General features: G+C 37.4%; 1 protein-coding gene across 1 annotated transcript in view; it reads right to left on the bottom strand.

Moving 5' to 3' along the window:
* Positions 1–18103, bottom strand: part of SRD5A2 (steroid 5 alpha-reductase 2) — a 51456-nt gene that overhangs the window by 8310 nt on the left and 25043 nt on the right. The window contains exon 2 of the mRNA XM_058551501.1: positions 1984–2147. Coding sequence (XP_058407484.1) covers positions 1984–2147 — 164 coding nt within the window. The remainder of the gene's footprint in view (positions 1–1983; positions 2148–18103) is intronic.

The raw sequence follows: 18103 nt of genomic DNA, 5'->3' as shown, positions 1-18103 counted from the left end.
TAAAAAAAGTTAGGTACATTTATTTATTTATTCTCAATTTTAGGGACTTTTTTCCATTTAGATTTTTTTTTAGCTAAGTTATGAAGTTTCATGATTCAAAGAACAAAATTATATTAAAAGAAGAGCTCTGCCCATCATCCCATTCTCTTTACCCCAAACCCTACAGGTAACCATTTTTTTATAAGTTTCTTTTTTATCAATCCGATATTTCCTTTTCCAATTTTACACACACACATTTTCCTTTTAGCCCATGAAACGTAGCATACTATAAGCACTGTTTACGTTTTATTTATTTTTATTTAACCACATGTTCTGGAGATGTCTCCACATGAGCACACAGAGATTTTCCTTGTTTTTGTTTCATTTTGTGTTTGTTTGTTTGTTTGTTTGTTTTTGTGGCTCCAGAATACGCCATCGTGTGCATGTTTCAGCATTTGTACAACTAATCCCCTGGTCGTGCGTGTTTTCAAACGTTCCCTCTGACTACGTGTGGAGAAGGGGCTAGTGAAGGCCAGGGCCAGAGGTAGGAAGTCTAGTTTGAAGGTCACTGTGGCAGTTCAGGCAAGAGGTTGTCATGGCTCAGACCAGGACAAGGTTGGTGCTGTTAAGGAGAAGTGAGCCCAGCTGGCACCTGCTTTGGAGCTAGAGGCTGCAGTGCTAAGCTGATGGAGAGAATGTGATGTGTGATGTAAAGAGAGGAGTTAAGGATAATCCCTAGATTTTTGTTTGAGCCAAAATAATGTACAAACAATTGAACCATCCTGGATTTTAGTTCCTCCTGCAGATAATGAAAAAAATTCAGCCATCTCTGTTTTCTACTATTTTAGATAAGGTGGTAAGGAAAAATCTCTTTTAGGAGGTGTGATTGATGGAGACCTGAGTAAAGTGAGGGACCACTTCCATGAATATATAGGGGCAGAGCATTCTAGGCAGAGGGAGTAGTCTGTACAAAAGCTCTGAGGCAGGACGAACTTGACCATTTCAGGCCCAGCAAAAAGGCCACTGAGGCTGCAGCACAGTAAATGAGGTGGATGGAGACAGGAAACAAGGTCGGGAAATTGGGCAAGACCAAGATTGTTTGGGTTTCATAGGCAGTGGTAAGGAATTTGTATTTCATCCCGAGAGTAATGGAAATGCATTGGAGAGTTTTGAGATGAGGAATGGCATGATGTTTTCCAAAGCTCTCTCAGGCTGCTATACAGTAGTTCCCCCTTATCCATAGTTTCGCTTTCCATTGTTTCAGTTACCCGCAGTAAACTGTGGTCCAAAAATATTAAACGAAAAATTCCAGAAATAAACAATTCACAAGTTTTAAATTGCAAGCCATTCCGAGTAGCATGATGAAATCTCACGCCATCCCACTCCATCTCTCCCAGGATGTGAATCATCCCTTTGTCCAGCGTATCCACACTGTATAAGCTATCAGATCAACTGTCATGGTATCACAGTGCCTGTGTCCAAGTAACCCTTATTTTACTTAATAATGGCCCCAAAGCACATGAGTAGTGACGCTGGCAATTTGGACATGCCAAAGAGAAGCCATAAAGTGCTTCCTTTAAGTGAAAAGGTCAAAGTTCTCAACTTAATGAAAGAAAAAAAAAAATCATATGCTGAGGTTGCTAAGATATACAGTAACTTTTATTACAGTATATTGTTATAATTGTTCTATTTTATTATTAGTTATTGTTAATTTCTTACTGTGCTTAATTTATAAATTAAACTTTATCATAGGTATGTATGTATAGGGAAAAACATAGTATATATAGAGTTCAGTACTATCTGAGGTTTCAGGCATCTACTGGGGGTCTTGGAACTTATACTCTAAAGATGAGGGGGAACTACCATATAAAGAAAAGACCGGTGTAGGGGTGAGAGAAGGGGAGAATGGAATCATTGGGAGGTTACTGCAATAGGGTGAAAAGAGGTGATGATGATTTAGACTGCGGCAAGGGTTTTACCTGGGGAGTGGTCAGATTTACTTACCCAGGGTAAACCGTAGGTCTGTGTACCACTCAGCAGGGTATTCAGCACAGTAAATCAGATAGTAGCCTTGGAGGAGTCCATTTCCCATGCAGAAGACAAAGCCTCTGAAAAGGAGTACAATTGGAAAAGGCCTCCCTCTAGTGAGAAATGAGTAAACAAATGTCCTGGGATATATGGAGAAGAAAAGGCAGGATCCATGAAAAAAAAAAAAATCAAACAATGAGATTAAACAGACAATCGTATCAAACCCATTTTTAAAAACTATTTTCCCTTAAATTCGTGCAATAAAAGAATATTATTATCTGGTTCTAGAGCAATCATTTATGCTATTATTTGTCTTGTTTCACTAAAATCCATAGCAGCCACAATTTATTACCTTATTTTATTCTTACAGCAGCCTTGGAAGGTAAATTTCATCTCCATCCAGTAGTAAATAAATACAATCCTATGAGCCCAGGATTGGAAATCAGCTTTATTTAAATCTAGACATGAAATCCAGTTTATTCTGGAAGAAAGGTAAAGCCTGGCTTACCCCATTCAGCACTGGAATGGTATTTTGATAGCAGCCACTCAATCATATGGCTTTCCAAAATATTTCTGTAATATGATTTAATTACTGACATTGTTGCATTCCCTAGAAAGCAGACTGCAGAATCCCTTGAGAAAAGAGATATTCCTCTAAATGTTAGGAACTAATAATCTAGAAGAATCTAGTAAGACAGGCTTAAAAAATATAAATAGCCTCAAAATAAAAATTTGCCCAAGATATAATGCTAAATACTAAACATCAAACTATATACCCTGTTTATAATTTTTCTTCTTTTTGCTGTAACACAACAGCCATACAAGAAAGTTCATAAACCTATGTGAATAGTTTAGTGAATAACTATCAGATAAATACCCATATAGTCACTAACCAAGTCAAGAAATAGAACATTGTCATCACCTCCGAAGCCTCCCGTGGGTCCCTCCCCATTCACAGTACCACCATCACTCCAGAGGTAACTACTGACTCGATTTTTGTAATAATCATTTCCTTTTGCTTCTTTACAATTTTACCACATTTGTATGCATCCCTAAAAATATAGTTTATTTTGCCCATTTTTAATTCCATATAAATGGAATCATACTCTATTATTTCTAGGATATTCTTTAATGTCTTGTTTATTTATCTTATCATGAGGTTTCTGAGACTGAAGCATGTTGTTGTGTACAGCTATGGTTCATTTATTTTCACTGTTGTAAATTATTGTCATGTATGAATATACCACATGTAGTTATCTATTTTACTTTGATAGATATTTTGGTTGCTTCCAGAGTGTTCTACTCACTAGAGATTATTTTCCCATAATTTAAGTGATTTTCCATTTTATGTTTAAATCTTTGATACATCTGGAATTTATTTTGTTGTAAGAAGTTAGATAAGAATCCACTTTAATTTTTTTCCTAATGTTAGTAAGTTCACTAAATATCTCTTTCTGCCTGACAAGCATTGCCATTGGTATCATATATTAAATTATGATATATGATAGGTTCTTCTTCTGGACTCTTGATTCTGTTCCATTGATCTATTTATTGCCAGTACTACACTGTTTTAATAATTGTACTTTTAAAATACGTCTTAATACTAGGTGGGACTATTCTTATGTCATTACACTTTTTGAGGACTTTCAAATTACTTTTGATTGTTTATTTGTTCATGTGAACTTTAAAACCAACTTGCAGGCCACCCTCTTCCAAATTTTAGAAAGACTCTTGAATTTAAAAATTAATTAACAGAGTGAAATGGCAAAAGGAGGACCTCCAAGAGTTAACCTCTCCATAAAAGCAAAGAAAAATGTGGCAAAAAAATTTCAGAGTCAACTTTTTAAGAACTCTGGATGTTAACCAAAGGCTTGCAGCAATGTGGGGAGCATTTAGGCAAGAAAATCACTGAACCTCAGTAAGGGCAACAAGATTTTGGCATTTTAACTTACCCTAGTCCCATCTCCCACTTTCCAGCTCTGCATGGCCTTGAAAAATTACAGCCCACATTTGGGACTGGAGGGAGCAAAACAGGGCTAGAGCTCTTTCAAAGCCTCATTCCCAAAGAGAAGTCATTATTTTACCTATTTGGTGGCTCCCTGGAAGACTGCACTCATAAGGCTTGTCTTTATTCCAACTCACTCAAACTCACTCAGTGTTAAAAGTTCTGGGGAGAGGTTGTTTTTGAATGTTTTAAAAGCAGTGTCCTGAGGCAATGGATTACAGGTGCAACAAACAATAGACTAACCAAAAAGCTTAAAAGGAAAGATGAGGGATGAGGTGCCCATAGGGACTTCGAAAATCTCAGATATAGTTCTGGGACTCTAGGCAGCCATGCACATGCATAGGGCCATAAACATGCTCAAAAAAAAACCCTGAAAATGTCCTAAGCTCTCACTTCTGATTGGCCTTGAGGTCTGAACAACTGGCAAGTGAGGCTAAAGCAGAGTTGTAAACTACATGGGTGGTTGCTGAAAAAGTTCCCTAACATTCACTCAGAAGCCCTTGGGACACATGTTTGTTCCAGGTATTTAAGGAAATCTCTGTCTAATCATTAACTGATCATCAAGCTAACCAAGTAGTGACTTTAGTGGCCACAACAATAAAGATAAAGACTTCACAGAATGAGTTCAGAAAAGTCACTAAGCAAACAAACAACTACCACAACAGGTACCAACAACCAACAAACACTGGGAGGCAGGAAGAATCTGATTTCCAGAGTTGCCACCTAGTATTATTTGAAATACTTAGTTGTCAACTATAAACTATGGGACATGCAAAGAAACAAGGAAGTATGATCCATACATAGGAAAAAAAGCAACCAATAGACACTGCACCTGAGAAGCCCAGACATTGGACTTTAACTATTTTAAATATGTTCAAAGAGCTAAAGGAAACCATGTCTAAAGAATGAAAGGGAAGTGTAAGAATGATGTCTCATAAAATAGAGACTATCAATAAAGAGATAGAAATTGTAAAAAGTAACCAAATAGAAATCTGGAATTGAAAAGTGCAACTGAAATGAAAAATTCACTACAGTGATTCAGCAGTGGACTTGAGCAGGCAAGAGAAAGAAATCAATGAAATTGAAGATACATTGATTACAATTACCCAGTCTGAGGAATAGAGAGAAAAAAGAATGAAGAAAAATGAACAGAGCTTCAGAGGTCTGTGGGACACAGAAGAAGAGAAAGATAAAGGAGCATAAAGAATATTTGGAGAAATAACGTCCAAAAACTTCCAAAATTTGATTTAAAAAAACATTAATCTATACATCCAAGAAGCTCAATGAACTCCACGTGGGATAAACTCACAGAGATCCACACCTAGACAGATCATGATCAAACTGACAAAAGCCAAAACAAAGAGAGAATCTTAAAAGCAGCAAGAGAAGTGACTCATCACATACAAGCTATCCTCAATAAATTAACAGCTGATTTCTTGTCAGAAACCATGGAGCCGAGAAGGCAGTGGAATAATATATTCAGTGTGCCGACAGAAAAAAAAACTGTCAAACAATTATTTTTTTTTTTTATCTGGAAAAACTATCCTTCAAAAGTTAAGGAGAGAAAAAAATAGATATATTGGACTTAATCAAAATTAAGAACTTTTGTGCAACAAAGAACATTACCAAGAAACTGAACAGGCAATCTACAGAATGGGAGAAAGTATTCACAAATCCTATCTGATAATGGCTTAATATCCAGAATATATAAAGAACTCCTACAACTCCACAACAAAAAGACAAACAACCCAATTAAAAGGGCAACAGACTTGAATAGAAATTACTTTAAAAAAAGATACATGAATGTCGAATAAGCACATGAAAAGATGATCAACATCATTAGAGATTAGGGAAATGTCAGTCAAAACCACAATGATATATCACTTCAAACCAACTAGGAGGGCTATAATAAAAAATAAAAAACAGGGGCCGGCCCGGTGGCGCAAGCGGTTAAGTGCGCGTGCTCCGCTGCGGCGGCCCGGGGTTCGCTGGTTCAGATCCCGGGCGCGCACAGACACACTGCTTGGTAAGCCATGCTGTGGCGGCGTCCCATGTAAAGTGGAGGAAGATAGGCACAGATGTTAGCCCAGGGCCGTCTTCCTCAGCAAAAAAAGAGGAGGATTGGCGGATGTTAGCTCAGGGCTGATCTCCTCACAAAAAAAAAAAATAAAAAAAATAAAAATAAAAATAAAAATAAAAAACAGTATGTATGTTCATACAAAAACTTGTACACAAATGTTCATAGCAGAATTATTCACAGTAGCCAAAAACTGGAAATAATCCAAATGTTCATCATCTGATGAGCAGATAAACAAAATGTTGTATATCTATGCAATGGCATATTATTAAACCATAAAAAGGAATGAAGTAGTGATATATGCTACAACATGAATGAACCTTAAAAACAATATCCTACATGAAAGAAGCCAGTCACAAAAGGCCACATACATGATTCCATTTATATGAAATGCCAAGAACAGGCAAGTCCTTAGGGACAGAAAGTAGATGGATGGTTGCCAAGGAATGAGGAATGGAGGAATAGGGATTGACTGTTACCAGGTACAGGATTTCTCTTTGGAGTGATGAAAATATTCTGGAATTAAATAGTGGTGGTGGTTGCACAAGTTTTTGAATATACTAAAAACCATTAAATTGTGCAATTTAATATGGTGAATTTTATGCTACATGAATTATGTCTCAATTTTTTCAAGTTAATTAAGAGAAAACTCAGGCAATGTTGCACAGAGGTTAAATTGTAGGGCCTCTTCCACTTACTAGCTGTATGACCTTGTCACTCAACTTCACTGTACCTGTCTCTTCCTCTGCCTATCTCATAGGGTTCTGTGAGGATTAAGTGAGTCAATATAGGCAAAGTGCTTAGAACAGGATACATAATAAGAGTTCAGTAGACGTTGTTTTTATTAACATTATCTTCATTAGCTTGTTGTTAACATTACCTTTCTATTCCAGTACAGGTGATTCCTTTCCACTCATTCAGGTCTTTTGTGTCCCTCCGTAGGTTTTTAAGTTTCTTCATATAGATTTTGCACATTTTTTGTTACATTTAATTCCAAGTTTCTTATCTTTTTTTATGTTACTGTGAATGAGATTTTCCATTTACATCTTCTAACTGGTTATTTTACATATAGAAGAAGGCCTTTGATTTTTTTAATGTTAATTTCATTCCCAGCCACTTCCTGAATTCCCTTGTTATTTATAACAGGTTTTTTTCCATGTATTTTCTAGGATTTCCCAAGTGTACCAGCATCTGCAAGTAATGTTACACTCCTGTCTTTAAAAGAATCTGGAAGCCTTCATTCTCTGACCATGCTCTGGAATGACATACATAGCACTAGAACTAGCCAGTCTTTAAATATTTGGTAGAAGCCTTTTGTGAAATCAGTCTAGGACTGTTTTATTGGGAGGAGGGGTTGTTAATATTACTGACAATATCTCTATCTCTTTCATGGTAATTGGTTTGTTTAGATTATCTATGCCTTCTGGGGCATGTTGATAAATTCTGGAAAGCTTATATTTTCATAGAAAATCATTCAAGTTTTTAAATGTATTTATATCAGGCTGAGAAGATAATATTTTTATGATACTTTTAAACTCTCAGTATATTTTCTTATTACTCCGTCACTACAAGGATCTCCTATGCTGTCCTTTCATAGCCACAGCCATATGGCTATGCTTTCCCAACCCCTGGTAGCCACTAATCTGTTTTCTGTTTCCATAGTTTTGTCATTTCAAGAAGATTATGTAAATAGAACCATACATATGTTAACTTTTCAAAGTGGCTTTTTCACTCAGCATAACTCCCTCAAGATTCATCCAAGTTCCAGGATACACTTGTAAGTGAAAAATGGAAGTTGCAAACTTGTATCTATAGTGTGCCAACTTTTTGTAATCAAGAAAGGGAAATGAGAATATATATACATATTTGCTTATTTTTCATAAGGCTTTATTTAGATAAAATTCACCCTTTTAAAGTGTAGAATTCAGTGATTTTTAGTATATCCACAAAGTTGTGCAACCATCACTATCTAATTCCAGAACATTTTCATCACCTCAAAAGGAAACACTGTACCTGGTGGCAGTCACTCCCAATTTCCTCCTCCCTCCTAGCTCCTCGCAACCACTAATCTACTATCTGTCTGTGAAGATTTGTTTATTCTGAACATTTCATACAAATGGAATCATACGTATCGTCTTTTGTGACTGACTTCTTTCACTTAGCATAATGTTTTCAAAGTTCATCCATTTTGTAGGATGTAGCACTACTTCATTCCTTTTTTAGTCAAATAACATTCAGTTGTATGGCTATATCACATTTTGTTTACTCATTTGTCAGTTGATAGACATTTGGGTTATTTCTACTTTTTAGCTACTATGAATAATGCTGCCATGAACATTCATGTCCAAATTTTGAATAAATATATGTTTTCATTCCTTTTGGGTAGCTACCTAGGAGTGGAATTTCTGAGTCATACGGTTATGTTAACATTTTGAGGAATTAACAAACTGTTTACCAAAGTGACCATACTTGCTTACTTTTGCCAAAAAAAAACCTTTTAGGTTTTTTAGATAAATGAGAAACTAATTTTAAAAGATACTTATCTATAGAGGGCAGAGGGAAGGGAGAGGATAAAGGGTGAAAGGGATAGAGAGGGAAGTGAAACCTCACTGAATTTACCTTTTATATAATTTTGAAATTGGGACCATATAAATTACTTTACATATTAAAAAAATTAAAAACATCAAAAATTGAAGAAAGAGCAAATTGTAAAATTGAAAACAAACTGAAACATGAACTCAATTGTATATAAAATTGGTAACACAAGCACACACACACAAAAAATCATTTCAAGTGATTTTTGAGCACAGTACTCTGTCTGTACTGTGGGATATAGTGGGTTATAGTCTAAGGACAGAAAGAATAGCATAAGAATAATAAACTTTAATTTATTTTATTTTTATCAGTAATACTGGTGCTGTAACATAAATTACTTTATGTATATTGTCAGATAGAGCAAGAAAGTAAATATGCCATTGTGATCGAGAGCTAGGATTTTCAGTGTAAAAGAAAAAGATATGAAAATAAAATCAAATGAAAAGTTGTAATGTTAAATATGAATTGGAAATATCAATATGGATTCATGACTTTTATGTTTTATTGCGGTAACATTAGTTTATAACATTGTATATATTTCAGGTGTACATCATTATATTTCTATTTCTGCATGGATTACTCCATGTTCTCATGTTCACCACCCAAATACTAATTACAATCCATCACCACACACATGTGCCTAATTATCCCTTTCACCCTCCACCCTTCTCTCTTTCCCTCTGGTAACCACCAATCCAATCTCTGACTCTAAGTGTTTGTTTGTTGTTGTTTTTATCTACTACTTATGAGTGAGATCATACAGTTTTTGACCTTCTCCCTCTGACTCGTTTCACTTAGCATAATATCCTCAATGTCCATCCATGTTGTCAGAAATGGCGGGATTTCATCATTTCTTACAGCTGAGTAGCATTCCATTGTGTATATATACCACATCTTCTTCATCCATTCATCCCTTGATGGGCACTTAGGTTGCTTCCAAGTCTTGGCTATTGTGAATAACGCTGCAATGAACACAGGGGTGCATGTATCTTTACACATTGGTGTTTTCACGTTCTTTGAATAAATACCAAGCAGTGGAATAGCTGGATCGTATGGTAGTTCTATCCTTAATTATTTGAGGAATCTCCATACTGTTTTCCATAGTGGCTGCACCAATTTGCACTCCCACCAGCAGTGTATGAGAGTTCCCTTCTCTCCACATCCTACCCAACACTTGTGGTTTCCTGTCTTGTTAATTATAACCACTCTGATGGGCATGAGGTGTTATCTCATTGTAGTTTTGATTTGCATTTCCCTGATAGTTAATGATGTTGAACATCTTTTCACGTCCTGTTGGCCATCTGTATATCTTCTCTGGAGAAATGTCTGTTCAGGTCTTTTGCCCATTTTTTAATTGGGTTGTTAGTTTTTTTGTTGTTGAGATGTACGAGTTCTTTATATATTTTGTATATTAACCCATTATCAGATATACGCTTTGCAAATATCTTCTCCCAATTGTTTGGTTGTCTTTTTGTTTTGTTGATGGTTTTCTTTGCTGTGCAGAAGCTTTTTAGTTTGATGTAGTCCCATTTGTTTATTTTTTCTGTTGTTTCTCTTGTTGGATCAAACATGATGCTTCAAAATATGTTGCTGACTGATGTCGAAGAGTGTACTGCCTATGTTTTCTTCTAGAAGTTTCGTGGTTTCAGGTCTTACATTCAAGTCTTTAATACATTTTGACTTAACTTTTGTGTATGGTGAAAGATAATGGTGTATTTTCATTCTTTTGCATGTGGCTGTCCAGTTTTCTCAACACCATTTATTGAAGAGACTTTCCTTTCTCCATTGTATGTTCTTGGCTCCCTTGTTGAAAATTAGCTGTCTATAGAAGTGTGGGTTTATTTCTGGGCTTTCGATTCTATTCCATTGTTCTGTGTGTCTGTTTTTGTGCCAGTACCATGCTGTTTTGGTTACTATAGCTTTGTAGTATATTTTGAAGTCTGGGTGTGTGATATCTCCAGCTTTGTTCTTTTGTCTCAGGATTCCTTTGGCTATTCGGGGTCTTTTGTTGTTCCATATAAATTTTAGGATTCTTTGTCCTATTTCTGTGAAAAATGTTGTTGGAACTTTGATAGGGATTGCATTGAATCTATAGATTGTTTTAGGAATTATGGACATTTTAACTATGTTAATTCTTCCAATCCAAGAGCACGGAATATCTTTCCATTTCTTTGTGTCTTCTTCAATTTCTTTCAGAAATGTTTTATAGTTTTCAGTGTACAGATCTTTCACTTCTTTGGTTAAGTTTAGTCCTAGGTATTTTATTCTTTTTGTTGCAATTGTAAATGGGATTGTATTCTTAATTTCTCTTTCTGCTACTTCATTGTTAGTGTATAGAAATGAAACTGATTTTTGTATGTTGATTTTGTATCCTGCAACTTTACCGTATTCATTTATTACTTCTAAAAGTTTTTTGGTGGATTCTTTAGGGTTTTCTACATATAAAATCATGTCATCTGCAAATAGTGACAGTTTCACTTCTTCTTTTCCCATTTGGATTCCTTTTATTTCTTTTTCTTGCCTGATTGCTCTGGCTAGGACTTCCAATACTATGTTAAATAGGAGGGGTGAGAGTGGGCATCCTTGTCTGGTTCCTGTTCTTAGAAGGATATCTTTCAGGTTTTCACCATTGAGGATGATATTAGCTGTGGGTTTGTCATATATGGTCTTTATTATGTTGAGGTACTTTCCTTCTATACCTATTTTATTCAGAGTTTTTATCAGAAATGGATGCTGTATCTTGTCAAATGCTTTCTCTGCGTCTACTGAGATGATCATGTGATTTTTATTCATTTTATTAATGTGGTGTATCACGTTGATTGATTTGCAAATGTTGAACCATCCCTGCATACCTGGAATAAATCCCACCTGATCATGGTGTATAATCATTTTAATGTATTGTTGTACGTGATTTGCTAGTATTTTGTTGAGGATTTCTGCATCTATGTTCATTAGTGATATTGGCCTGTAATTTTCTTTTTTTGTATTGTCCTTGTCTGGTTTTGGTATCAGGGTAATGTTGGCTTTGTAGAATGAGTTAGGGAGCTTCCCCTCCTCTTCAATTTTGGAAGAGTTTGAGAAGGATATGTATTAAGTCTTCTTTGAATATTTGGTAGAATTGACCAGGGAAGCCCCTGGTCATGGACTTTTATTTTTTAGGAGGATTTTGATTACTGTTTTGATCTCCTTGCTGGTATTTGGTCTATTCAAATTGTCTATTTCTTCTTGATTCAGTTTTGGAAGGTTGTATGATTCTAAGAATTTATCCATTTCTTCTAGATTGTCCCATTTGTTGGCATATAGCTTTTCATAGTATTCTCTTATAATCTTTTGTATTTCTGAGGTGTCCATTGTAATTTCTCCTTTTTTGTTTCTGATTTTACTTATTTGAGCCTTCTCTCTTTTTTTCTTGGTGAGTCTAGCTAAAGGTTTGTCAATTTTGTTTATCTTTTCAAAGAACAAGCTCTTGGTTTTATTAATTTTTTCGATTTTTTTTTAGTCTCTATTTCATTTATTTCTGTTCTGATTTTTATTATTTCCCTTCTTCTACTGATTTGGGGCTTTGTTTGTTCTTCTTTTTCCAGTTCCTTTAGGTGCGTTGTTAAATTGCTTTTTTGAGATTTTTCTTGTTTGTTGAGATAGGCCTGTATTGTTATAAACTTCCCTCTTAGAACCGCTTTTGCTGTATCCCATAAATTCTGGCATGTCGTATTTTCATTTTCATTTGTCTCCAGGTATTTTTTGATTTCTCCTTTGATTTCTTCATTGACCCAATCGTTGTTCAGTAGCATTTTGTTTAATCTCCACATATTTGTGGCTTCTCTGATTTTCTTCCTATAGTGATTTCATACCATTGTTGTCAGAAAAAATGCTTGGTATTATTTCAATCTTCTTAAATTTATGGAGACTTGTTTTGTGGCCTAATATGTGATCAATCCTAGAGAATGTTCCATGTGCATTAAAGAATGTGCATTCTTCGGTTTTTTGATGGAATGTTCTGTATATATCTACTAGGTCCATCTGTTCTAGTGTGTCATTTAAGGCCAATATTTCCTTATTGATCTTCTGTTTGGATGATCTATCCATTGGTTTAAGTGGAGTGTTAAAGCCCCCTACTATTGTTGCGTTACTGTCTGTTTCTCCTTTCATGTCTGTTAATAATTGCTTTATACATTTAGGTGCTGCTGTGTTGAGTGCACAGATATTTACAAGTGTTATATCCTCTTGTTGGATTGTTCTCTTGATCATTATGTAGTACCCTTCTTTGTGTCTTGTTACAGTTTTTGTTTTACAGTCTATTTTGTCTGATATGAGTATTGCTACCCCAGCTTTCTTTTCATTGCCATTAGCATGCAGTATCTTTTTCCATCCCTTCACTTTCAATTTGTGAGTGTCATTAGGTCTTAAGTGTGTCTCTTGTATGCAGAATATATATGAGTCTTGTTTTTTTTATCCAATCAGCCACCCTATTCCTTTTAATTGGAACATTTAGTCCATTGGCATTTAAAGCAGCTATTGATAAGCATGTACTTACTGCCATTTTTTAACTTTTTTTTCTGGGTGTTTTAGTAGTTCTTCTCTGTTCCTTTCTTCTTCTCTTGCTGTCTTCCCTTGTGGTTTGACGACTTTCTTTAGTATTATGTTTGGGTTCCTTTCTCTTAGTTTTTTGTGTATTTATTATAGGTTTCTGGTTCGTGATTACCATGGGTTCATACATAGTACCTACATATATAGCAATCTATATTAAGTGGATGGTCTCTTTAGTTTGACCTCTATTTGAAAACTCTACTTTTTAACTCCCCTCCCCCAACATTTTATGTTTTTGATATCATATCTAACCTCTTTTTTGTGCATTTGTATCCATTACCCTCTTATCATGGAAATAGATAATTTTTCCTATTTGTGGTCTTCTCTTTCCCCCTTAAATAAGTCCCTTTAGCATTTCTTGTAGTACTAGTTTGTTGGTGACAAACTCCTTTAATTTTTGCTTGTCTGGGAAACTTTTTATCTCTCCTTCCATTTTGAATGATAACCTTGCCAGGTAGAGTATTCTTGTCTGCAGGTTTTTTCCTTTTAGAACTCTAATATATCATACCACTCTCTTCTAGCCTGTAAGATTTCTGCAGAGAAGTCAGCTGATAGCCTTATGGGGTTTCCTTTGTATGTAACTTGTCTTTCTCTTGTGGCTTAGGATTCTGTCTTTATTTTTAATTCTGGACGTTTTAATTATGATGTGTCTTGGTGTGGGCCTCTTTGGGTTTATCTTTTTGGTGCTCTCTGTGCTTCCTGTACCTGGATGTCTGTTTCCTTCCTTAGGTTAGGAAAGTTTTCAGCTATTATTTCTTCAAATAGATTCTCTGCTGCCTTGTCTCTCTCTTCTCCTTCTGGGACACGTATAATTCAAATGTTAGTCCACTTGATGTTGTCCCAGAGGTCCCCTAGACTGTCCTCATTCCTTTTAATTCTTTTTAATTCTTTTTTGTTTTATCTATTTAGCTTGGGTTTTTCTTCTAGTCTTTCTAGTCTTCTAGTCCAGCTTGCAGATCCATTCTTCTGTATCCTCTACTCTGCTTTTGAGTCCTTCTAATGAATTTTTCTTTTCCAGTATTGTATTCTTAATTTCTGATTGGTTCTTTTTCATATCTTCCATTTCTTTGCTGACATTCTCACTGAGTTCATCCATTCTTCTCCCAAGATCAGTGAGCATCCTTAACACTCTTTGTTTGAACTCTCTGTCGGGTAGGTTGCTCATTTCTGTTTCATTTAGCTCCTTTTCTGGGGTTTTGTCCTGTTCCTTTACTTGCAACATATTCCTTTGCCTCCTCATTTTGCCTCTTTCCCTGTGCTTGTGCCTCTGTATTAGGTAGGTCAGCTACATCTCCTGATCTTGGAGAGGTGACCTTATATAAGTGATGCCTTATGATGCCCAGCAGTGTGCTTCCCTCAGTTCCAAATGTTCCAGGAGTGACCCCTATGTGGGCTACATGTGTCCTTCTGTTGTGACAGAGTTGCTCTTCCCGTAGGTGCCCAGGGAGGCTGAGCTGTCCCTCTGGCCAGCTGTTGTAATGCTCATCTTCTTGTAGTTGTTGTGGGTCCTTCAGTCTCTTTATTAGGTGTGGGGAGTCCCAGCACAGTTGGCTGCAAGGTCTAATAGCATATTCCTGTTACAGTATTTCTTTTAAGTGAGTAGGCCACCAGTGTGGCTGGTTATTAGGCTCAGAGGCTTACAATTGCTATAAGCCTCCAGCCTTTAAGTCTCTTGTCAGCTGTCTGAGGATTGCAGCTGCGTGGGGCTGGCCTTTGGCACAGGAGCACCCAATTGTTTCAGGCTTTGGAAGGTGGGACCAATCCCCTATGTGGCTATTTGAGAAGCACAAGTCTTCTGCAGCTGACAAGCCCCACGCCCACAGGTCCACACACACAGTCAACACAGTCCTGTCCTGTGCGTGCACCCTGACATCCTGAAGTGGACCCAGTCTCTCCAAGGCAGGAGCCCCATGCACTCCACCACTGCCCCACACTCTCCACCCGCTCCTCACATGCCCTGCCCCACAGAGGTGGACCCACTTGCCAGGCTGCAGAGAATCCAGGCAGTTCACTTAGCAGGCCCACAAGTTGCCCAAGGGCTTGTTGTTGGGTGGGGCCAGTCCCTAGGGTAGGCTACCAGCCCTAGCTGAGCTGGATTAAATTGGTGCTCTAGTGGGTGGGGCAGACCCTTGGCTAGCAGGCCAGGGGAAAAACTCCAATCCCGCCTGCCAGTGTCTGCGTCAGCACGCCCACACCAAGTCAAAACAATGGCTGCCGCCAATGTCCCAGTCCCTGGAGGTGTCTCACCTCTCACCAAGATGCACTCAGAGCCTATCAGAGGAGTCTCTTTTCACCAAAGGACTGTGCACCTTTCTTTCTGGTAATTTTGAGTTGCTTTCTGAAACAGGTGAATTTGTGCATGGGCCCTTTAAGAGCCAGCTTTAATTTCTTTGTGAACCAGCTTTTCTGGGGGTATTCCCCAATGTTGTTAGTAGTAAGCAAAGTTAGATATTATGCCACTTGTCTCGGTTGTGCTGGGTCCAAAAAATGCCTATAGCGGGAGCGCTCCCTGGCTCAGGGCCCCCGCTCCTCCAGGGAGGGCTGCGTACCTTTGGGTTGCTCCCGGGCGACCGTGAAGTGCTGCAGCTTGTGAAGGTGGTATTTTTTCTCTCAAGAAGGGAATTTCTGCCTCTTCCACCTCAATTATGATTGTTGTTTGTTGCAGGGGTTCCTCTTATCCAGTTTTCGGTTCTCTCTCGGGTGATTTTTCCAAGAGTAGTCGTAAATTGGCTGTGTCCACGGGAGGAGGTGAGTTCAGAGTCTGCCTATGCTGCCATCTTGACTTCTCTAGCCTCAGATTCATGACTTTTAGAACTGGCCCTCTCAAACACCTAAGACTAATAACACACCAGCAGCAACAAGCCCACTGAGCAACCAGGTCTTCATTTATAAACATCATTCCCTAAAGGAAGTGGGGCACCATGGAGAAATATCACGATCATTGCAGATCAGAGGCACAAGCAGAAAAGCACAAGGTGAATCAGAGATGTTTTGTTGTGTTGGAAAGTAAGGAAACAACTGAAGATTAAAAGAGAGACAGGGGGTTGTCAAAATTACATAGATGCCAACCAGAAAGGAGTTCTACTGGCCAAATTTGTGATAAATTGGGTATAAAAAGGAATAATGACTGTAGTTGATTATAAACATCTGTAAACTGAGGTTAATCATTACCACCTCACTGGATTCTCATAAAAATTAAATAAGATGATGCAAGAAAAAGTGCCTGACCCAGGATAGTTGCTGAATAATTTGTTTCTCCTCCCATTCATTCCCCATGAGAAATTTGAGGGTCTAAAGGTGGCTTAAAGTTTTTAAAGGAAAAGAGCCCTGGAAGGCTACAGAAAGACCTTAAAAAATAGTTGTTTTCCTCCCCATGTGGCCTGTCAGTGTCAACAATGCCTCCAAAACAGGGCCAAAATTCAAAGCCCTTGGCTTCCAAAAGCCCAGGACATAGTGCACACAGACATGCTTCCAAATTAAACCATGTATGCTCCCCACCCCTGCTCTCTGGCCCTTCTAAGTCTAAATGCGAAGTCAATACTCACTGCATCTCATCCAAAGGAGTATGTCTTAGTCAGGACAGGTTCACTACTGTAATAAACAACTTCAATGTATCAGAGGTTCCACAGACTAAAAGCTCATTTCTTGCTCATTCCACAGTGCAATGCTATTCAGGGGTGATGCTCTGCTCCAAAATCATTCAGGACTGAGGCTCTTCCAGGGACCTTCCTCCTCTCTCTGGCAGACAAAGGAAGAGAGAGCGCATGGAGGATTGTGTAGAAGGTTTTCTTAAGGGCCAGGCTGCTGGCTGGAAATGGCATGTATGACCCCACCCTCATACCTTTGGCCTCACTCAATTGCAAGGGAGAGTAGGAAATGTAGCCTAGCTGGATTTCCCAGCAGGAAAAGGAACAGATGTTTGGTTAAACACCCAGCACAGGCAAAAGGCTCTGGAAAGCCAGGAGTCCTGGAGAACAAATGAAATTCTTCTGTCTGAATGAGTTTGCTCTTGGAAAGCCAGAAGCAGTTCAAAATAAATATTTCAATGTAGAAAGTGATAAAAACAAATGAAGAGGGAGGGAAAGAGAGTCGAGTAGCCCAAGAGGCTGACAATTAGTGCCGTGGAGGGTTGCAGGTGAGTTTCACCTTCAGATCCCATGCCCCACATATGGCCGGAGACTCAGTTTCCCAGATTTGGGACCACTTCACTTTAATTCCCTCCTATACTTCTAAAGTAAATTTTCATTCTTTGTTTGTTCTGATATAGAGATTGATAGTACTCTGTAAATATGAAGTTTTCTATCACTGCTAAGTAAATATTCATTTAGGGGAATTCTTATTGGAAAGGGTTAACTGAAATTGCAAATCCAAATTAAACCTAAGAAACAACCTTTAAAATTACACATCTTGCATAGACCAACTCATATTTAACTAAATCTTCTTCAAATATAAATGCTATTGCTAAGATTATCAAGCCTATTGAAGACTTTTCACTATATGAAATTTTAGACTTCATTGTCAATCAAAATAAATTCAAATTTTATATATAAATATAAGGTTTCCATATATCTATTTACTTGTTATGTGTAGTAATAATTCCTTCCTCAATTTCATTCCCCCTTTATCCTCCACCCCACTTTTCTGCTTTTTTTTTTTTTTTAGCAAAACTCCTCCAAAGAGTTGTCTATACTTGCCCTCTCTGTCTTCTCTTCTTCTCCTCCCCACCCATAGAAACTGATCTTGGCGAGACCACCAGAGACCTTTACATTTCCAAATCCAAGAGCCAATTTTCAGCTCTCTTCTTACTTGACAAGTTAATCACTCCATCTTTC

This window comes from Diceros bicornis, chromosome 12 (genome assembly GCF_020826845.1).
Source record: "Diceros bicornis minor isolate mBicDic1 chromosome 12, mDicBic1.mat.cur, whole genome shotgun sequence".
Classification (NCBI taxonomy): Eukaryota; Metazoa; Chordata; class Mammalia; order Perissodactyla; family Rhinocerotidae; genus Diceros; species Diceros bicornis.
Note: the sequence above shows the minus strand (reverse complement) of the source record. Positions and strands in the feature narration are given on the sequence as shown.